This window comes from Dendrobates tinctorius, unplaced genomic scaffold (assembly GCF_039654945.1).
Source record: "Dendrobates tinctorius isolate UK_male_01 unplaced genomic scaffold, ASM3965494v1 ptg000010l, whole genome shotgun sequence".
Classification (NCBI taxonomy): domain Eukaryota; kingdom Metazoa; phylum Chordata; class Amphibia; order Anura; family Dendrobatidae; genus Dendrobates; species Dendrobates tinctorius.
Window position 1 is genome coordinate 7,088,928 of NW_027361678.1, and position 23,974 is coordinate 7,112,901.

At 44.1% G+C, this 23,974-nt stretch overlaps 1 protein-coding gene across 5 annotated transcripts in view; it reads left to right on the plus strand.

Annotated features, from left to right (window-relative positions):
- The window catches only part of HEATR4 (HEAT repeat containing 4), a 73,190-nt gene that overhangs the window by 36,351 nt on the left and 12,865 nt on the right, over positions 1–23,974 (plus strand). For all 5 annotated transcript variants that reach the window (XM_073586200.1, XM_073586239.1, XM_073586209.1 and 2 more), the window contains 11 exons: positions 4,965–5,090; positions 5,593–5,739; positions 6,022–6,182; positions 7,022–7,126; positions 8,067–8,185; positions 11,969–12,149; positions 20,729–20,798; positions 21,031–21,217; positions 21,295–21,373; positions 22,489–22,648; positions 23,908–23,969. In XM_073586200.1, coding sequence (XP_073442301.1) covers positions 4,965–5,090; positions 5,593–5,739; positions 6,022–6,182; positions 7,022–7,126; positions 8,067–8,185; positions 11,969–12,149; positions 20,729–20,798; positions 21,031–21,217; positions 21,295–21,373; positions 22,489–22,648; positions 23,908–23,969 — 1,397 coding nt within the window. The remainder of the gene's footprint in view (positions 1–4,964; positions 5,091–5,592; positions 5,740–6,021; positions 6,183–7,021; positions 7,127–8,066; positions 8,186–11,968; positions 12,150–20,728; positions 20,799–21,030; positions 21,218–21,294; positions 21,374–22,488; positions 22,649–23,907; positions 23,970–23,974) is intronic.

Below are 23,974 nucleotides of genomic sequence, written 5' to 3' on the forward strand. Positions count from 1 at the left end.
TTCCATGAATCCAAGCTGAGTGCTCACCCTAGTATTTCGGCCACACGTCTGGCGGTGGCTAGGATCTTTTGGTGGCCTACCCTTGGTTCGGACATAAAAAAATTCATTGCTGGTTGTGGGGTCTGCGCTCGTTCTAAAAGCTCTCATAGCCGGCCGGCAGGGGAGCTGATACCCTTGGCAGTGCCCAAAAGGCCATGGACTCACTTATCCATGGATTTTATTACCAATCTCCCTCCATCTAAGGGTAATACAGTGGTATGGGTAGTGGTGGACAGGTTTTCTAAGCAGGCTCATTTCGTACCCCTGTCTGCACTACCGTCAGCTGAGACGTTGTCCAGGTTGTTTGTGCAGCATGTGATCCGGTTGCATGGGGTACCCCTGAATGTGGTGTCTGATCGTGGTGTGCAGTTTGTGGCTAAGTTTTGGCGTGCTTTCTGCAAAAAATTAGATATGTCTCTGTCCTTTTCGTCTGCATACCATCCTGAGAGCAATGGGCAGACGGAGCGCACTAACCAGTCCCTGGAACAGATCCTCAGGTGTCTAACCTCTGCTAGACAGAATGACTGGTGCGATGCACTGCCGTTGGCTGAATTTGCCTTCAATAGTCAGGTGAGTCAATCCACGGGTATGACTCCTTTTTTGATCAATTATGGGTTCAGTCCTCATTTCGGTGAGTTTTCTCATCTGGATTCGGGGTGTCCCGGGCCTGAGGACTCTGTTCAGCGGTTAAAAGATACATGGGCAGAAGTTCAGCAGCATATATCTAGGTCTCAAGGCAGGTATAAGTTTTTCGCGGCCAGGAAACGAACACCTGGTCCCATGTTTCGGGTGGGAGAGAACGTTTGGCTCTCCACGCTAAACATTAAGTTAAAGATTCCGTCAGCCAAGTTGGGACCCAAATTCATTGGCCCGTACAAGATTGTGGAAAAAATCAATCCAGTGGCGTATAGGCTGTGCCTTCCACCCTCTTTCAAGATCCCTAACGTCTTCCACAAATCTCTACTGAAACCTTTTGAAGCAGTCCGGGGAGACTCCGAGTCTGCTGCTTCTCCTGTTTTGGTCGAGGGGCAGGTGGAGTACGAGGTTGGTCATATCGTAGATTCCAGGTTGGTACGGCGGTCGGTACAGCACCTGGTTCATTGGAAGGGGTATGGACCGGAGGACAGGTCCTGGGTACCGACCCGGTTGATGCATGCTGATCGCCTGGTGCGGGCTTTCCATGCTAAGTACCCGGGCAAGCCTGGAGGTCCAGAGGCCCCCCGTTGAGAGGGGGGTACTGTCATGATCTCAGTGCGGGTTTGACTCGCACACGTGGGGTTAATGTCTGGAACCAGTGCTGATGACTGGCATTTCTGGGGTTAAAGGTTGTGATCCCGATGCAGGCTTACCTGCACACCTGGGGCTATGATTGTGGCCTCTCCCTGGTTCTGGGGGAGGCTTCTTATAGCCTCAGGACGCTCCCATCCCTGTCAGTTATACTCTTGCCCTTGGCATTTGTGTGGTGACCCCTGAGTGTGTTAGTGCTGTGTTCTGGTTACTTGATAATCTGTGTATGACTCGGTCTGTTCTCTGGATATCGCTTTGGATTCTGCCTGGTACCTCCTATGTCTGTTTGGTTTTGATCTCTGCTTGGCCCTGATTATCCGCTCTGTCTCATCCCTGGTACTGTACTGATATCTTGTGTATGACCTTTGGCTTTGTCTGACCTCCCGTCTGTTTATCCCTCCTGTACCTCGTTTAGCACGGCTTCTGTACTCAGGACACGCGCACTGGCTCTATGAGCAAGTGTAGTGCGGTGTCTCTGACAATCATTTTTGTGGAAAAAATATGATTTTTTTTAATTGTACGGCTGCACGTTATAAACTTCTGTGAAACCCTTGGGGGTTCAAAGTGCTCACCACATATCTAGATAAGTTCCTTGGGGGGGGGTCTAGTTTCCAAAATGGGGTCACTTGTGGGGGGGTTTCCACTGTTTGAGCACATCAGGAGCTCTCCAAACTTGACATGGCATCCGATCTGAATTCCAGCCAATTTTGCAGTGAAAAAGTCAAACGCTCCTTCCCTTCTGAGCTCTGCCATGTGCCCAAACAGTGGTTCCCCCCACATATCAGGTATCAGCGTACTCAGGACAAATTGCACAATAACTTTTCCAGTCCAATTTCTCCTGTTACCCTTGGTAAAATAAAAAAAATTGAACCTGAAGTAATTTTTTTTGTGAAAAAAAGTTAAAATGTTCATTTTTTTTTAAACATTAAAAAAATTCCTGTGAACCACCTGAAGGGTTAATAAACTTCTTGAATCTGGTTTTGAGCACCTTAAGGGGTGCAGTTTTTAGAATGGTGTCACTTTTGGGTATTTTCTATCATATAGACCCCTCAAAGTGGCTTCAAATGTGATGTGGTCCGTAAAAATAAAATGGGGTTGTAAAAATGAGAAATCGCTGGTCAACTTTTAACCCTTATAACTTCCTAACAAAAAAATATTTTGGTTCCCAAATTGTGCTGATGTAAAGGAAACTTGTGGGAAATGTTATTTATTAAGTTTTTTGTGTGCCGTATCTCTGTGATTTAAGAGCATAAAAATTAAAAGTTGGAAAATTGCGAAATTTTCAAAATTTACGCCAAATTTCCGTTTTTGTCACAAATAAACGCAAGCTATATGAATGAAATTTTACCACTAACATGAAGTACAATATGTCACGAGAAAACAGTGTCAGAATCACCAGGATCCATGGAAGTGTTCCAGAGTTATGACCTCATAAAGGGACAGTGGTCAGAATTGTAAAAATTGGCCCGGTCATGAACGTGCAAACCATCCTTGGGAGTAAAGGGGTTAATGGGATTTTGTCACTTAGAAAACATCTGTCCTTTCAGTTTACTTAAAGGGAATCTGTCACCCTATTTTTCGCCTATCAGCTGCCTGCACTGCCATCAGGGGCTTATCTAAAGATCTACATCATTCTGTAATGCTGTAGATAAGCCCCCGATGTAACTTGAAAGATAAGAAAAATTAGTTATATTATACTCACCCAGGGGCGGTCCCAGGTCCGGTTTTGGTCCGATGGGTGTCGCGGTCCAGCGCCTCCCTTCTTCTAACGGTGACGTCTTCTTTGCTTCCTGTCGTAGCTCCTGCGCAGGCGCACTGATCTGCCCTGTTGAGGCAGAACTTACCGCACAAAAGACCATTGACCATAAGGCCCAAAAGTAAAACTGTATATTTTATTAATCATATATTAAAGACAGAGGTATTTAAAAATAGCAAAGCATCAGTGTCGACATGTAATATTATAATAAATAAAAATACATACATAGAAGGGGGCAGTACTATCCAGTTTATAGGGTCACACCAGTACGATGTAAACTTGCTGGAAACGCTAAATAAGGTGCATCAAGTGTAGTGCAAATACATTATTACAAAAAGTGTATCAAATAATTAATTACACCGAAAAGTTTTTTTTACATATATGTGCAAGACATAATAAATCTGTATGTATATATATAAAGTGCAAGGAAAAAACTAATAAAGTGCTACAGGCCGAAACGCGCGTTGGGTGAGGGCGGCTGTCCCAGGTGATCAGGAGCTGTACAGCCTGTAAGTTGTTACCATATATATATATATATATATATATATATATATATATATATCTGATACTTTGAGCCTTATGCTGTATTTTTCACACTGGCCCTGATCCAGGATATAATTTGCCTATATATCGACATCTATTGAAGTCTGTGGTTACTACCATTAGTAGTCTCATGCAACATACCTGTACTGAGACACCTGCTGGTCATTTATTATATTGCACTTATATTTGCACTTTATTAGTTTTTTCCTTGCACTTTATTATATATATTTATGTCTTGCACATATATGTAAAAAAACTTTTTGGTGTAATTAATTATTTGATACACTTTTCGTAATAATGTGCTTGCACTACACTTGATGCACCTTATTTAGCGTTTCCAGCAAGTTTACATTGTACTGGTGTGACCCTACAAACTGGATAGTACTGCCCCTTTCTAAGTATGTATTTATTATATTACATGTCGACACTGATGCTTTGCTACTTTTAAATACCTCTGTTTTTAATATATGATTAATAAAATATACAATTTTACTTTTGGGACTTATGGTCTTTTGTGCGGTATGTTTTGTTCAGTTTTTTTTGACAGTCCTAAAAATAATTATATAGTCTGAGGGGGTTTTGGCTAAACATATACCACTTGGTCTGTGAATTTTCCTGCTTAATTACCGATCCTCCCCTATTTTTTCCTTTTGTGTCCTGTTGAGGCAGAGCAGAGTTCTGCAGTGCACAGGTGCCGGGAAAGGTCACAGAGGTTCGGCGCCTGCGCACTGCAGAACTTTATTCTGCCCTCAACAGGGCATATCAGTGCGCCTGCGCCGGAGCTGCGACGGGAAGCAAAGAAGACTTCACCGTTAGAAGAAGGGAGGCGCCGGACCGGACCGTGACACCTATCTGACCCGAACCGGACCAGGACTGCCCCTGAGTGATTATAATCTCTTTTTTCTTCTCTTTCAGGTTACATCGGGGGGGGCTTATCTACAGCATTACAGAATGCTGTAGATAAGCCCCTGATGTCAGTGCAGGCAGCTGATAGAAAAATTGGGTGACAGATTCCCTTTAAATAGGGTGGAGCTGCAATACCAGAAACTGCCTATGGGCATACGTGGCGCTGTTTCTGAAAAAAAAAAAAAAAATCAGACCTCTTATCCTAATTCTGGACATCGCCTATAAATATATGCTACAAGTGCTCATCCACAGAAGTGCAAGGCGCCTCGGACAGTGTGCTCATAGTGAGGAATAATACAATAAACAAATGACAAATAATAATCTAAATAGACTTGCAGTTCAAAAGTTGCCGAAATCTGTACTCGTTAGATGGGGAATTGTATCAAGATTTGTAAAACTTGGCTCCACTTCTATCTACTTTTGTTGATTTTAGGTGCAAGTTGGAAAGATGTCACCCTGGAGCAGCTGATCAGTGATCTTAGCAATGTGCACAGTAGCCATAAAATCTCGGCTCTCGTAACCATCGCTTCTTCTGCTGTCTCTGCCCCCCAGCAGATTGGTGAGTGAAAAAGAGTCACAATTATCTGCGCCTGCTCAGATTTTAGGTCTACATCGGATTGACATTGTTTTATGGAGTCTTTGTATTCTGCTGTCATAGGAATGACCAGGCCAGACTGCAGCCATATAAGATATTACACATAAAATGAGTTTCTTTTAGGCTGGGATCACACCAGCGTATTTTCTCTAATCCAAGAGATGCAGGCTGATTATGCTAATTAGAGTGTCAGTATAGTGTGATCCAATTCCCTCAGATGAGGAAAAGATGGAAGTAAAAAATTCTCCATCTTCTCCATTCAGGAAAAAGGACTGCACTCAGATGTCATCCGAGTGCCATCCAATTTTTTATTTTTCGGACTTATTGACTTGCATGGCAAATGTCGGATGCCTATCTCGCATACTGCAATTTTTTTTTCTTAAGATCTTAGTGATATGCCATAACTTTATAGGTTGGGAATAACTTACATTTTACTTACTAACCTGTAAATTGGCTATTTCTTTAGCATTTCCTAAAGAAATACTAAGTCTGGTCTCCAGTGCGTTGCGAGAGAAGGATGATCTTGTAAGGATGGCAGCTGCCCTGTGTCAGTATCTTATCCTGGAAGTAAGCGAGGAGGCAAGGAAGATCATGCTGAAGTCCCTGGAAAGTGGTATTATACATTTTGGTTTTCTTGAAGGAATATATAAACTTGGTATCATCCCTTTATTAATGCAGTGTAAATGTATTAATGCAGCGGTGCCCCAGGTGGTGGTTTCTGGGCACAGATACCCTCTCTATGGGAATAAGAACCATTCTGCAGCCCCCATGGTATTGTTGTCTTTCATGCATTCATCAGAAGCTGTCTGCATGTTCATACATTGCCCCCATGTGGTCATTAGGTCCCTGCTATGTGTACAGCAGATATTCCATTCTGCAATATTCCTGTGTGCAGGGACAGATGCGGATAGCTGGGCCGCGGCTCAGTGTCTCGCTTTGGATGGCAATTACGGTCATCTGGTGATAAAACGGATCCTGGAGCAGATGTTTGCCTCAACCAACAAAGAGAAAGAAGAGCAGGCGCTTTATATGCTGCGCGAGCTTAGTAACAACACAGTAAGTATGAGCAGCACAATATTAAAGGAGTTGTCCAGCCTTAGAGTAAGTCTGCACTCACTCTATGTGAATCCTCAGATTGCGTGCACTGCGCACTGTTAGGATTCACCGATGCTGGAAGCAGCAGATGGTCATGTAACAGTAAGTGTACAATTTGCATACTTCCGGCCACATTCCCACTAGACTTTTCTGGTCTCACACAATACACTTGCATTAAGCGAAGGTGGACACGTCTAGTCGGCATGTGACTGTATGCATGGAAAGTGCATAATTACAGTCACATACCCGCTGCTCCCAGCATAGGCGAATCTTGATAGTGTGCGCGATGTGAGGATTCCCAAGTCTGCAGTCGCATAGAATGACTCGTAGCCCCTTTAAGTGCTTTATTTAAAGAATTCCCTGCTTTGAACAATATTTTTTTATGGAATCTTCTATCAGTTGGATTTTCAGAGGGTTATTACCTGCAATCTGTAGGGCAGCCAGAGAGAAGACTTTCAATTCCCTTGTATAAAGAACTACATGTTGTCGGTGATGGTCATTATATGATGATTTGGTGCACGGTTTTGCACGCTAATCTAAACTTAGACTACATTAAAATGTGCCATATTTGTCACAGTGGATGACACAGTTGGCACATTTTTGGATAGTCTAGCCTAAGTTTATACCACCTGTCAGTTCGCTTACTCTGGGCTACAAATTTGCACAAAAGCTTTTGGAGACTTTCTGGGGCATGGTTTTGCATAGAAGGTCATGGCTTTTTTTTGGTGAATCCATGCTCCTTTGTTAAACAAAGCAAATGACATAAAACACATCGTGATGTATTTCTTCGTTTCCATTAGCACCTGATCCATGCCATGCTGGGGGAAGCGCTAAACAGTGGTAACTGGGGAGAAAGACTTATGTCCTGCAAAGCCCTGTGTGTCCTGCATGGAAATATTGGCCAGGTAAGCCTCCTGAACTGATTACGGGGGGGTATTCTAGTGTGCCTTTTCTAGCGGTGCAGCCTTCCTGCGTCTGGAAGTGATGGTAGAAAACGTCTTACGACAGGGATCCATGGCGACATATTGTGTGTTCTTTGTTGCATGTGATATGGGAGCCGTTGTTGCACTTCAACTAGACTTCTCAGATAATTATACTATGTGTCCTCATGGACTTAGGCGGAGTTTACAATAAACGACCGCAAGCAACATATTTGCCTATTGTCGGTCGTTTAATACAGGGTTCCCCAACTCCAGTCCTCAAGGCCCACCAACAGAACATGTGTTCAGGATTTCCTTTGTATTGTACAGGTGATGCAATTATCACCTCTGGGCAATACTAAGGAAATCCTGAAAAGATGAACTGTTGGTGGGCCTTGAGGACTGGAGTTGGGGAACCCTGGTTTAATAGCCTGTTTAGAACGTCCGACTGCACTTCCCATGTGTACTGATCGTTCACTGCAACATAGGCTGACATTGTGCTCGGCAGCACATGTCTTGTTTACACAGCACAATGTGCTGCCGAGAATTATGATTGATAAGGAAGCTTAAAAATCATTTAGATTTTTAAGCTTCCATGACAATCATCATTTTCGGCAGCACATACAGATCAGCAGCCTGTTTACACTGTGCGATTATCGACAAATCAGCGTTCTTAGGAATACTCGTTCCCAATAGTCGGCACCTTTAGAGTTAGAAGTAACATTACACAATATTGCCTCGTGTCCCGGTCTTAGTTTAGTAGTTTCTTCTGGAGCAGGTAATTATTCTATAAGGTCATTTGGGCATTGTACATATTCTTCATTCTGTGGAGCTTCAGAAGTGAAGACCCCACAATACTGTCATACATACGTTTATTAATTCAGTCATTGTCAGTGAGAAACAATGTTTCCTTTTGTTTTTACAGGGAGTAAAACACAAATTAAGCCATCTCATGTGGAATGACTGGAGTCCTGGGGTCCGGGAAGCCGCTGCCAAGGCACTGGGCAAACTCAATCAGGGCAAGGAAGTCCACCACCAGATAAGGTGGGAACATCGCGACTCTTGGAGTCTAAGGGGTACTTCACACTAAGCGAGATCGCTAGCGAGATCGCTGATGCGTCACCGATTTTGTGACCCACCAGCGATCTCGCTGTGTGTGGCACGCATCAGCGACTGGCATCGCTGTGTGTGGCAGCGGGAGAGCAACGATCAGCGAGCTCCCAGCGCTGTAAGCAGACGCTGGGAGCTGGTGGTATCCAGGGTAAATAGCGGGTAACCAAGCGCTTAGTTACCCTCTGTGTACCCTGGAAACCAGCGTGCTCGCACTGGGAGCTGGTATCCAAGGTACACAGCGGGTAACTAAGCGCCGCTCGCTGGTACGCTGGTATCCAGGATAAACAGCAGGTAACTAAGTGATGTGCTCGCTTAGTTACCTGATATTTACCTTGGATACCAGCATCCTCGCTGGTCCTGATCGCTAGTGAGATCTGCCTATTTGACAGCTCACAAGCGATCATGTAGCAACGCGCCAGCAATCCGGACCAGGTCATATCGTTGTCGGGATCGCTGGTGCGTCGGTTAGTGTAATGGGACCCTAAGAAAGGGGTTACAAAGTGGGATGAAAAGCTGTGCACAACCGTCATTTCGTGTTCTCTATTTACCGAATTGTGGGATTTGTGTATTTCCTACATTTTCTAGATAATTTAAGTCATTGCGCCAAATGAAAAGTAATTAATTTGGCCTCGATATTGGGTTAAATGACTGCCGTGCCTAATATTCTTCTGATAATTGAGTCTCCTTAAAAGAGGCAGTCGAGAACTTGTATGTAGCATGTGGGGTCTTCTACCAAGAATGAAAGTCCCCCCAAGGCTAAGAGCACATTACGATTGCACCTACTGCTGTGGATATACACTCACTGGCCACTTTATTAGGTACACCATGCTAGTAAGGGGTTGGACCCCCTTTTGCCTTCAGAACTGCCTCAATTCTTCGTGGCAGAGATTCAACAAGGTGCTGGAAGCATTCCTCAGAGATTTTGGACCATATTGACATGATGGCATCACACAGTTGGCGCAGATTTGTCGGCTGCACATCCCTGATGCGAATCTCCCGTTCCACCACATCCCAAAGATGCTCTATTGGATTGAGATCTGGTGACTGAGGAGGCCATTTGAGTACAGTAAACTCATTGTCATGTTCAAGAAACCAATCTGAGATGATTCGAGCTTTATGACATGGCGCATTATCCTGCTGAAAGTAGCCATCAGATGTTGGGTACATTGTGGTCATAAAGGGATGGACATGGTCAGCAACAATACTCAGGTAGGCTGTGGCGTTGCAACGATGCTCAATTGGTACCAAGGGGCCCAAAGAGTGCCCAGAAAAAATTCCCCACACCATGACACCACCACCACCAGCCTGAACCGTTGATACAAGGCAGGATGGATCCATGCTTTCATGTTGTTTACGCCAAATTCTGACCCTACCATCCGAATGTCGCAGCAGAAATCGAGACTCATCAGACCAGGCAACGTTTTTCCAATCTTCTACTGTCCAATTTCAATGAGCTTGTGCAAATTGTAGCCTCAGTTTCCTGTTCTTAGCTGAGAGGAGTGGTACCCAGTGTGGTCTTCTGCTGCTGTAGCCCATCTGCCTCAAAGTTCGACGCACTGTGCGTTCAGAGATGCTCTTCTGCCTACCTTGGTTGTAACGGGTGGCAATTTGAGTCACTGTTGCCTTTCTATCAGCTCGAACCAGTCTGCCCATTCTCCTCTGACCTCTGGCATCAACATGGCATTTCCGGCCACAGAACTGCCGCTCACTGGATTTTTTTTCTTTTTCGGACCATTCTCTGTAAACCCTAGAGATGGTTGTGCGTGAAAATCCCAGTAGATCAGCAGTTTCTGAAATACTCAGACCAGCCCTTCTGGCACCAACAATCATGCCACGTTCAAAGGCACTCAAATCACCTTTCTTCCCCATACTGATGCTCGGTTTGAACTGCAAGAGATTGTCTTGACCATGTCTACATGCCTAAATGCACTGAGTTGCCGCCATGTGATTGGCTGATTAGAAATTAAGTCTTAACACACAGTTGGACAGGTGTACCTAATAAAGTGGCCAGTGAGTGTATATTTATAAGGTATATGTCCGACAGTGGCCACAATCCTGATGGATGCCCTTCCATCTGCCCGCCATAAGGAGTAGTTCAACTTTTTTTTTTTTCTTTTTTAATAATTTTGTCAAGCATGGAAAGTTATACAACTGTGCAAATCAGTTTAGTAGGGGGTTTTGTCTTAATTTCTGTAAAAATATTTGACGTAAGCCGTTTCCAAACCCCTGCTGTTCCCCAGTCTATTTGCCTGCTTCCAGCTGCATTGATATCTGTACTAATTTGGAGTACAGATGCTGGCAGTGACAAGGTCAGCACTTGTGTCTCACTAAGAGCCCCGTCACACATAGCGACTCACCAGCGATCCTGACAACGATATGACCTTGTCAAGATCGCTGGTGTGTCGCTACATGATCGCTGGTCAGCTGCCAAACATGCAGCTTCACCAGTGATCAGCACCAGCGACGACGAGCGCGCGTCTCTGTGTACCTTAGATACCAGCGCGCTGGTGCAGGGAGCTGGTAACCAAGGTAAACAGCGGGTTTCTAAGCGCTGCACGGCGCTTAGAAACCCGCTGTTTACCTTGGTTACCAGCTCCCTGCACCAGCGCGCTGGTATCTAAGGTACACAGCGGGTTTCTAAGCGCCGTGCAGCGCTTAGAAACCCGCTGTTTACCTTGGTTACCAGCTCCCTGCACCAGCGCGCTGGTATCTAAGGTACACAGCGGGTTTCTAAGCGCCGTGCAGCGCTTAGAAACCCGCTGTTTACCTTGGTTACCAGCTCCCTGCACCAGCGCGCTGGTATCTAAGGTACACAGCGGGTTTCTAAGCGCCGCGTGGCGCTTAGAAACCTGCTGTTTACCTTAGATACAAGCTGGGAGCTCGCTGATCGTTGCTCTCCCGCCTGCCACACGCAGCGATGCGTGCTTTCCCAGCGGGAGACCAACGACCCAAAATAAGTCTAGAGCTTTCAAGAACGATCAGCGATACCCGGCAGGGGGGCCGGTCGCTGATAGGTGTCACACACAGCGATCTCGCTGGTGAGATCGCTGTTGCGTCACAAAACTTGTGAATCAGCAGCGATCTCGCTAGCGATATCGCTGTGTGTGACGGAGGCTTAAGTCTGGGGATAAACTACTGCAGGAGATTGTTTTTGTAAGTACAAAACTCAGAGAAGGAGACAGGCGCTGATTATTTCACTGCCATCATCTGTACTCCAAATGAGTAGGTTCTGATATCGATGCAGCTGAGAGCAGAGAAACAAGCAGGGGAAAAGCAGCAAAGGTTTGGAAGGCACTTACATACATTTTTACAGGAATGAAGACAAATACCATAATGAAGTTTCATAACTTTCCATGCTTGACAAAATTATAAAAAAAAGAAAAAGTTTAGTTACTCTTTAAGGAGAGTATAGTATATGATATACATGTTTTTGGCGATGTCTCTATGTAGAAAACTGCACTCTTCTGTGTATCCGTATACATTTCAATAAAGGACACCTATCAACCAGACAGAGGCCAAAAAGACACTCATTGGTCCCCCTTCTGGAGAAAGGGGGCCTATGAGGTAGATAAAGGGGTATTCAGATCTCCAAGTGAACGTTGCCTATTCTTACACAAATAGGTGATGGATGAGAATACTAAACCAAATCATTACAGTTATAACATGGAAATGTAGAATTGCAGCTAATTGAATTAATATGAGGATTATTTCCAGAAAGCATTTGGAGAGTGATAGCTGGAAATCAAATGTGGAGGCTTTATCGCTCATCGGGGTCCTACAAATAATGACGGCTCAGCTGTTCCCCGGATTCTTGCAGAGCTTTGAGAATGACTTTATAGCTGTTCGCAGACAGGCCTGTAAGACGGCGGGATTACTCCAGATTAAAGATGAGATGGTGAGTATGGTAGGATAGAATGAAAATGGTTCCAGAATAGTAATAGAAAATACCGCACACAACACTGACACTATATACTGCATGATGCCAGACAGATAATACCGCACACAACACTGACACTATATACTGTATGATGCCAGACAGATAATACCGCACACAACACTGACACTATATACTGTATGATACCATACACAGTATACCACACACAACACTGACACTATATACTGTATGATGCCAGACAGATAATACCGCACACGACACTATATACTGTATGATACCAGACAGATAATACCGCACACGACACTATATACTGTATGATACCAGACAGATAATACCGCACACAACACTGACACTATATACTGTATGATACCAGACAGATAATACCACACACAACACTGACACTATATACTGTATGATACCAGAAAGATAATACCGCACACAACACTGACACTATATACTGTATGATACCATACACATAATACCACACACAACACTGACACTATATACTGTATGATACCATACAGTATAGCGTTCAGAACGCTAAACGAGTGTGATCGACAATATTGAAGTCGTTTAACATTTGTTTCCCGGCCTCTTTACACCGTCTGAGAAAGAATGATGGGGACAGAACGATCACTAATGGATCAATCTGTGCCCATACAGTATCATGTTATCAGCGGCACATCTACAGTTTACATCCCAGAATCTTCCATATAATATAATGTGCCCCATAATCCTCCATATAGTGTAATACACTCCCCATAGTCCTCCATATAGTATAATACACTCCTCAGTCCTCCATAAAGTATAATACACTCCCCATAGTCCTCCATATAGTATAATACACTCCTCATAGCCTTCCATATATTAAAATACACTGCTCAGTCCTCCATATAGTATAATACACTTCTCATAGTGCTTCATATAGTATAATGCACCGCCATAGTCATCAATGTAGTACAATTCACTTCCCATACTATAATGCACCCCATAGTTCTTCATATAATGTATTCCCCATAGTCCTCGATACAGTATAATGCAGCCCACATATAGTATAATGCAGCCACCCCATAGCGCATGATGCTGCTACCCCACAGAGTATAATGCAACCAATCCACAGAATATAATGTAACCCCCCATAGAATGTAATGCAGCCCCTTATAAAGTATAATGTAGCCCCTCCATAGAATACAATGTAGCCCTCCTTATATAGTATAATGCAGCCCCTAAACAATATAATGTAGCCCCCTCATAAAGTATAATGGAGCCCCTATAAAATATAAGCTAGCTCCCCATAGAATACAATGTAGCCTCCTCATATAGTATAATGTAGCCCCCACATAGAGTATGATGCAATCACCCCCTATAGAATATAATAAATATAATACAGCCCCCCATAGAATAAATGTAGCCCCAAATAGAATATAATACAGCCCACCTCCCCATAGAATATAATGTAGCCCCCCATATTATATAACACAGACTTCCCCAAAGAATATAATGTAAAATGTACCCCCCATGGTATATAACACAGCCGCATAGTATATAGCCCAGCACCACATGGTACAGTATATAGCACAGCCCCACATGGTATATAGCCCAGTATCACATGGTATATAGGCCAGCACCCCATGGTATACAGCCCAGCACCCCATGGTATATCGCACAGCACCACATGGTATATAGCCCAGCACTACATGGTATATAGCCCAGCCACACATGGTATATAGCCCATCATTACATGGTATATAGCACAGCACCACCTGGTATATAGCACAGCCACACATGGTATATAGCCCAGCACCACATGGTATATAGCACAGCCTCACATGGTATACAGCCCAGCACCATGGTATATAGCTCAGCACCTCATGGTATATAGCACATCACCACATGGTATACAGCCCAGCACTATGGTATATAACACAGCACCACATGGTATATAGCCCAGCCACACATGGTATATAGCCCAGCATTACATGGTATATAGCCCAGCACCTCATGGTATATAGCCCAGCACCTCATGGTATATAGCACAGCACCACATGGTATATATAGCCCAGCACCACATGGTATATAGCCCAGCACCACATGGTATATAGCCCAGCATTACATGGTATATAGCCCAGCACCACATGGTATATAGCACAGCACCACATGGTATATAGCACAGCACCACATGGTATAGATAGCCCAGCATTACATGGTATATAGCCCAGCACCACATGGTATATAGCACAGCACCACATGGTATATAGCCCAGCACCACATGGTATATAGCCCAGCACCACATGGTATATAGCCCAGCATTACATGGTATATAGCCCAGCATTACATGGTATACAGCCCATCATTACATGGTATATAGCACAGCATCACCTGGTATATAGCACAGCCACACATGGTATATAGCCCAGCACCACATGGTATATAGCATAGCCACACATGGTATACAGCCCAGCACCATGGTATATAGCTCAGCACCTCATGGTATATAGGACATCACCACATGGTATACAGCCCAGCACCATGGTATATAGCACAGCACCACATGGTATATAGCACAGCACCACATGGTATATAGCCCAGCCACACATGGTATATAGCACAGCCACACATGGTATACAGCCCAGCACCTCATAGTATATAGCCCAGCACCAAATGGTATATAGCCCAGCACCACATGGTACATAGCACAGCACCACATGCTCTCACTGTTTGCCGGCAGAGCAGGAGACAGCCGGGAGCAGCGCGGGCAAGAGGAGAAGGTGAGAATAGTGTTTTTTATTTTAATATATCGTTGTGTGTGCTGGACTGTGGGGCCATTCTCGGCGGGGTGGGGGTTATATACCATGTGGTGCTGGGCTAAAAATCACATACAACCAGTGTGGTGTCACCTTTTGACCCCTATACACCATTCCCCCTATTGTGGAATTTTCTGTCTATTTCTACATCAACCGTCTCCATTGATCGCTTGTATTGTAAACTAGAGAGATATTTTCAAAGGCGGAATTGTGATCAAGGCCATTAACTGGCCGAAACGTTAATTTTTGCCTGTCAGTTCACCTATCACCTGTAATAAACGATTCACTTGAAGCAAACCTCTTCAACCTGTTATGATTGAGTCACCGTAGGAGGCAAAAACAGAAATGCTAGCTAAGTCCAGAAAACCAGAGAGGTTGGCAGCTATCGGATTGCAGACCCCTGATCCTATCCACAACAACTAACAGTAGCCGTGGGGGGTTCCTACGATGCCCTAGACCCCTCGATCACAGCCGGAGAATTAAATAGGCCTAAAGAAAGAAAGGGGAAATATAAACTGCCCCAGAGCAGACCCCAAAGCAATAGGCAGCCCCCAACATATAATGACGGTGAAGCAAGATGAAAACACTAACACAGACAGAAAGATAGACTGAGCAAAGACGTGGCCCAAGCTAACTAGATAGGAAAGGACAGGAAGGATGCTGTCTGCAAGCCGTGAAAAACCCTATGAAAAATAAGAGCCAACAGACTGACAGTGAAAAAGGCCCTGAAGACGCTAGGCTTCAAAAAAGCTATGTCAGTACTCAGGAATATTCTGAAGACAGAGCAACAGGCAAAAGGAGATTCAGCTCACCCCAGCAGGGAATGGCAGAATCCAGAAAAGCAAGGAAAACAAAAACAAAACACAAATGCTAACAGGCAAAGCAGAAAACTTAGCTTTAGAGGAGCAGGAATCAGACTGGTGTCCTAGAAGTCCACAGAGAAATCACCCGCAGGGCAGAAGGGCGTCGGCAGCCTTATATCCAGTCCGTGACTCCACTCAGCCAGTCATCCTCATTAGGCTCAGGTGCCTGATAATCAGGCTCATTACCTTCCTTTACCAGAATAGGGAGTTCACCAGACCTCAGTGATGAAGGGGAAAATGAACTCACAACATCAACCTCAATGATTGCAGTGATTATATATTCTACTATTTATGGGACCACTGGCTCCGTTCACTAGCACCATCATATCCACAAGAGTCGAGTGCTAGCCTTCTGCTCTACTACAGTAGTTCAATGCGGCGGCGGAGGCAGTCGGCGCTGGGGGCAGGCGTTCCCTCCTGCCTCACAGGGGCCCCATAGCAGCGGCATGATGTGCCGCTAGCTGTGGGCCCCTGGGGAGTGGGGGGCTTAGGCAGCTGCCTGGTCTGCTTGCCCCTAACGTCAACCCTGACTGTATGATACCAGACAGATAATACCGCACACAACACTGACACTATCTACTGTATGATACCAGACAGATAATACCGCACACAACACTGACACTATATATACTGTATGATACCAGACAGATAATACCGCACACAACACTGACACTATATATACTGTATGATACCAGAAAGATAATACCGCACATTACACTAACACTATATACTGTATGATATCAGACAGATAATACCGTACACAACACTGACACTATATACTGTATGATGCCAGACAGATAATACCGCACAAAACACTGACACTATATACTGTATGATACCAGACAGATAATACTGCACACAACACTGACACTATATACTGTATGATGCCAGACAGATAATACCGCAAACAACACTGACACTATATACTGTATGAAGCCAGACAGATAATACCGCACACAACACTGATACTATATACTGTATGATACCAGACAGATAAAACCGCACATAACACTGACACTAAATACTTTATGATACCAGACAGATAATGCCGCACATAACACTGACACTATATACTTTATGATACCAGACAGATAATGCCGCACATAACACTGACACTATATGCCAGATAGATAATACTGCACATAACACTGACACTACAAACTGTGTGATACCAGATAGATAATACTGCACATACAGTGGGGGAAATGAGTATTTGATCCCTTGCTGATTTTGTAAGTTTGCCCACTGACAGAGACATGAACAGTCTATTATTTTAAGGGTAAGTTAATTTTAACATTGAGAGACAGAATATAAAAAATAAAATCCAGAAAATCACATTGTATAAATTACAAAAATGTATTTGCATTTTGCAGTCAGAAATAAGTATTTGATCCCCTACCAACCATTAAGAGTTCTGGCTCCTACAGACCAGTTGGACGCTCCTAATCAGTTCATTTCCTGCATTAAAGATATCCATCTTACATAGTCACCTTTATAAAAGACTCCTGTCCACAGACTCAATTAATCAGTCAGACTCTAACATCTACAACATGGGCAAGACCAAAGAGCTTTCCAGGGATGTCATGGACAAGATCATAGACCTGCACAAAGCTGGAATGGGCTAGAAAACCATAAGTAAGATGCTGGGTGAGAAGGAGACAACTGTTGGTGCAATAGTAAGAAAATGGAAGAAATACAAAATTACTGTCAATCGACATCGATCTGGGGCACCATGCAAAATCTCGCCGCATGGGGTATCTTTGATCATGAGGAAGGTGAGAGATCAGCCTAAAATTACACAGGGGGAACTTGTTAATAATATCAAGGCAGCTGGGACCACAGTCACCAAGAAAACCATTGGTAACACATTACGCAGCAAAGGTTTAAAATCCTACAGTGCCCGCAAGGTCTCCCTGCTCAAGAAGGTACATGTGCAGGCCCGTCTGAAGGTTGCCAATGAACGCCTGGATGATTTTGTGGGTGATTGGGAGAAGGTGCTCTGGTCAGATGAGACAAAAATTGAGCTTTTTGGCATTAACTCAACTCGCCGTGTTTGGAGGAACAGAAATGCTGCCTATGACCCAAAGAACACCTTCCCCACTGTCAAGCGTGGAGGTGGAAACATTATGTTTTGGGGGTGTTTCTCTGCTAAGGGCACAGGACTACTTCATCGCATCAATGGGAGAATGGATGGAGCCATGTACCATAAAATCCTAAATGATAACCTCCTTCCCTCCGCCATGACATTAAAAATGGGTCGTAGCTGGGTCATCCAGCAAGACCCAAAACATACACCCAAGGCAACAAAGGAGTGGCTCAAAAAGAAGCTCATTATTGTCATGGAGTGGCCTAGCCAGTCTCCAGACCTTAATCCCATAGAAAACTTATGGATGGAGTTGAAGCTACGAGTTGCCAAGCAGCAGCCTCAAAGTCTTAATGATTTAGAGATGATCTGCAAAGGGGAGTGGACCAAAATTCCTCCTGACATGTGCGCAAACCTCATCATCAACTACAAAAATCGTCTGACTGCTGTGCTTGCCAACAAGGGTTTTGCCACCAAGTATTAAGTATTGTATGCCAGAGGGATCAAATACTTATTTATTACTGCAAAATGCAAATAAATTTATATAATTTATACAATGTGATTTTCTGTATTTTATTTTTGATGTTCTATCTCTCAATGTTAAAATTAACCTACCCTTAAAATGATAGACTGTTCATGTCTTTGTCAGTGCGCAAACTTACAAAATCAACAAGGGATCAAATAATTATTTCCCCCACTGTAACACTGACACTACATACTGTATAATACCAGATAAATAATACCGCACATAACAATGACACTAGATACCAGATAGATAATATCGCACATAACAATGACTCTATATACCATATAGATAATACCGTACATAACACTGACACTATATACCAGATAGATAATACCGCACTGTGAGATTGCAACACCAAGAAGGAAACATTTTGGAATGATGGAAATCACAGGATGGACAGACGTGTTACTGATCTGCAAATGATGCAAAATGGAAAAGAAAATATCTGTATTTATGCAGTATGGCGTATTAGCACCATGTGCAGAAATCCCAGCACTTACAGCTTTGGCTGCTGTCACTACTGAGGTTATCCGCAGCTGGCAGCTCCTGTGTAATCGCCGACCATTGATGTTCCAGATGTTCTTGATGTAAGACACTGTAGCCATGGGAGCATGCTTAGATCATGCAGGCTGCTAGCAATACGGTACTTGGACCCCTCTAGTCCTTATTCCACGAACACTAACTGCTCGGCGTTACATTGATCTGGTCATGGAAACAGTGGTGCAGCCATTTCTCCATAGTGTACCAGGAACCATTTTTCAAAAAAAACCAAGCCGCTTGCTGCTTGTATGACTGTGAGCAACCTGTGCCTAAACATGCTACCATGGCTACAGCGTCTCCACATTTATCTACCGTCGAGCACATCTGTGACTTCATTGGTTGGTAATTGCACAGGAGCTGTAAGTTCAGGGATTTATACAAGTGGTGTTCTAGACGACGCTGTAAGTGCAGGGATTTCTACACGTAGTGTTGTACAGGTGGCGTTCTACACGAGGCTGTAATTACGGCAATTTCTACATGTGGCGTTCTACAGGAGACTAAGTTCGTTGATTTCCATACGTTGCGTTCTACAGGCAGTTGTAAGTGCAGAGATTTCTACGGGATACTGTACGTTCTGCAATTTCTACAGTAGGCTGTAAGTATGGCGATTTCTACAGGAGGCTGTAAGTGTGGTAATTTCCACATGTGGCATTCTACAGGAGGCTGTAAGTGCAGCCATTTCTACAGTAGGCTGTAAGTATGGCGATTTCTACAGGAGGCTGTAAGTGCAGTAATTTCCACACGTGGCATTCTACAGGAGGCTGTAAGTGCAGTGATTTCTACAGGAGGCTGTAAGTGCATCAATTTCCACATGTGGCATTCTACAGGAGGCTGTAAGTGCGGCGATTTCTACAGGAGGCTGTAAGTGCGGTAATTTCCACACATGGCATTCTACAGGAGGCTGTGAGTGCGGCAATTTCCACATGTGGCATTCTGCAGGAGGCTGTAAGTGCGGCAATTTCTACAGGAGGCTGCAGGTGCGGCAATTTCCACACGTGGCATTCTACAGGAGGCTGTAAGTGCGGCAGTTTCCACACGTGGCATTCTACAAGAGGCTGTAAGTGCAGCGATTTCTACAGGAGGCTGTAAGTGCGGCAATTTCCACATGTGGCATTCTACAGGAGGCTGTAAGTGCGGCAATTTCTACAGGAGACTATAAGTGCGGCAATTTCCACACGTGGCATTCTACAGGAGGCTGTAAGTGCAGCCATTTCTACAGTAGGCTGTAAGTATGGCGATTTCTACAGGAGGCTGTAAGTGCGGTAATTTCCACACATGGCATTCTACAGGAGGCTGTAAGTGCATCAATTTCCACATGTGGCATTCTACAGGAGGCTGTAAGTGCGGCAATTTCTACAGGAGGCTGCAAGTGCGGCAATTTCCACACGTGGCATTCTACAGGAGGCTGTAAGTGCGGCAATTTCCACACGTGGCATTCTACAAGAGGCTGTAAATGCAGCGATCTCTACAGGAGGCTGTAAGTGCAGAAATTTCCACATGTGGCATTCTACAGGAGGCTGTAAGTGCGGCGATTTCCACACGTGACATTCTACAGGAGGCTGTAAGTGCGGCGATGGCGATTTCTACATGAGGCTGTAACACACTATATACTACATATCTATAGTTTAGGGGAGCAAAAATGGCAAAGAATTAGATTTGGAGTACATTGTAGAATAGTTTTCTAAGTAATATTTCTTGTTTAAGATGAATACAATCTCTAGTGTCACTTTTCCATTATAATATATCGCATTGCGTTTTCCTAGGTCATGAATTGCCTCTACGATCTCGTTCAGAATGATCCAGTTTGGAAAGTCCGGGCACATGCCATCAGAGGTTAGTGAGGCACTTACCCTGTTATATAGTCCATGTAGCGATTCTTCTGTAATGTTGGGGGAGCACTTACTTCTGTCCATATGGTGTATATCACATGTAAAATTAAGAGCAGGGTTGGATGTTCTGGATAATGTGTATATATATATATATATATATATATATATATATATATATATATATATATGATGGTGGAGTTCTGCATATGTCAACAAATGTATTATTTGTTTCCTAGCTTTAGGTAAAATTGGGCAAATTACTCCACGTGTGACAGAACTTATGTTGTGGGCTGTACGGGCTAAAGATCCTGGAGTGCGGATCGAGGCCTATCGCTGCGTTGCAACCTTACATTTGTGTGACGGTGAAGTTCAACATGCCCTTCAAGACAGAGTATTACTAGAGTGCGACGAGCTCGCCCGTAGGTGAGATTCAGGGATCTCTTTAAAAAAAAAAAAGCTTTAGAGTATTTGGACCTTTTAACTCCTTTTCTGCCATTTAGGGAGGTGAGACAGACATTGAGGGCATTGAATATGGCACATAATGACAATCAGGAGATGATGTCACAAGTCAAGCATCAGGTGAGGGGATACTAAATCTGGATTCACAATACTCATTAGCTGGGTGTATATATAATGGAGGAGCCAAGTGTCTGGTGTCACTCCTCCACTTGTCTAGAGCGGCGTCCATCTGACATCTGATCTGCGAGTGAGGAGCCGAGAGTCAGATTGTATCCCTCTTCCTATTCTGCTATTTTGGTACCCCTAATATGTAACCCTATAACACCACTACAAAGTAACACCCTGGAATATGTCAGCTCATACTAGAGTAATCCAAATCTATTGTGTATAGTGTGCCATAAATTTGGAATCTCATGAGCCAAAAACTAATTAAAGGGACTCTAACAGCAGGTTTTTGCGCTGTAATCTGACAGCAGCATGATGTAGAGACAGAGACCCTGATTCCATCGATGTGTCACTTATTTTACTGGGTGCGGCAGTTGTGATAGAATCACAGTTTTCTTTGCTGCGGTTTTTGAATGCTGAGCTGTGTCTTACCCCACCCACATATCTGATTGGCAGCTTTCTACCAATCAGTGGTGTGGACATGGTTGGACCAGGAGGCACATGGCAGCTAGTCCTGTAGTGATAATCTCCTGCTGATAAAACACTGATTGTAAGGAACAAACAGCCTAGTAAGTGACATATCTTTGAAATTAGGGTTTCTATCCCTACATCATGATGATCTCAGATTACATAGTAAAAACTTTGTGATAGAGTCCCTTTAAGATTTGATATTTTGCGTTTGAGATAATTAGAAAATAAAAAAAAAAGATACAAAAATCAGGGGAAGTAATGATCACACTTCATCTTCTAATGATTGGATGGGTGCCCCAGGGCTGGACACTGGAGTTGAATGAAATGGATTAATTGTACCTAGGTCACTTAGGTACCCCATGGCAGCCAGTCCACAGCAGTGTGAATGTTACTGGCGTAAATTGTACTGAATCTGTCTGGCAGGCTTGGCCATGCTCCATCCACCTGACAGAGGTGGCCGGGACTGTCGTAAAAGTGTTACAGAATTTTTACTTTTATAAAGATCGCCACTCTTGTCCTTCAATATTGTAGATGACACGTCCTGCCGATGGGAAATCTTCCTTTTGTATCAATGTCCATTGTATTTTATGGTTTCTCAGTTATCAAAGCTGTGCCAGAAAGAAGCGTTGTTTCCTAAAGTGCTGAGGATGGATGAATATCTAACATCAGAGCTAACAGCGCTGCCCAACACTACTGGGTGGAAGTCTGAGAAGCAAGAACACGGACTGTTATGGGATATTGCGGACAAAACTTTGTTAGGTACGTACACAATTCCCCTAACAGCACATGACTGTGCCAAGGCCGGTGTCACGCTTCATCTTATAACGCAACATGATGTCCGGACCAGACGCGGGTCTCCTGCCTGACCACACGGAAAAGGAACCGGTCACTAGGTTTTCGCAACATAAACTGAAGACACCACCATTAACTGCTCTATCACACAGTCCATCAACATGATGCGTCCTATGTCATCCACAGATGGCCACCAATCTTAAAGCAGTTAAACCACAGGTAAGGGCAGAACAAAGTCTGTTACAGAATTTTGCTCTGCCCTTGGTAGGGGAAAGTACGCCTGTGCAAGATTCACAGCGATCTGTGGATGACATAGGACGCAGCCTCCACATCAACCAAGGCAGGACGATGGTGATTCTGCCGACATAGGTGGAGCAGACCACAGGCGCCCATCGGACGGGACTGTGCTAATTAGCATACGGCGAAGGAGACTTATAAGAGGGAGAGTTGGAGGCTTACATGCAGGATGATGAACTGCAGTACAACAGTAGTTAAAGGGAATCCATCAGCAGGTTTCTGCTGTGTAAACTGGGAGCAGTACGAAGTTTGGGAAGAGACTTTGATTCCAGCGATGTATCATTTACTGGGCTGTGTTTTGCTGTTTCAATACAAATCATTGTTTTATCAGCAGTTGAATATCAATTCACAACTAGGTGGCTACTGGGCTGTGTTTTGCTGTTTCAATACAAATCATTGTTTTATCAGCAGTTGAATATCAATTCACAACTAGGTGGCTCGTGCCTCCCGGTCCAATCACGCCCCCAACACTGATTAGCAGCTATCTGTTTCTATGCAGTGTACACAGAAATCTGCAAATCAGTGCTGTGGGTGGAGTTATACACAGCTCAGCATTTGAGCTCTGCTACATCTGCAGCAGAGAAAACAGGGCTTGTGTCACAACTGCTGCACCCAGTAAACTAAGTGATACATTGCTGGAATCAGGGTTCTTGTCCCTACATCATGATGGTGTTAGATTACATAGCGAGATCATGCTGGCAGATTCCCACTAAAAAGTTGGTGGTGGCTTTTGTTTATATTGTGAAAAAATGGTGTCAAGATCCCTCTATCATACATACATACATACATGAGGCTGCTAAGTTCACGTAAGGAGACCGGCAAATGGTCCATACTCAAATCAAGGTCAGGAATGTGAACAGTAGCCAGCACAGATTCACACTCCGTTGCTACAATACACTTTACTCCACCATCATTCTTTTCCTTTCCAGGGCAAAGCTGTCTATCAGCCACGTCAGCTACGGAGTACCAACGTCCCGATCCCGAGCTGCAGGTATA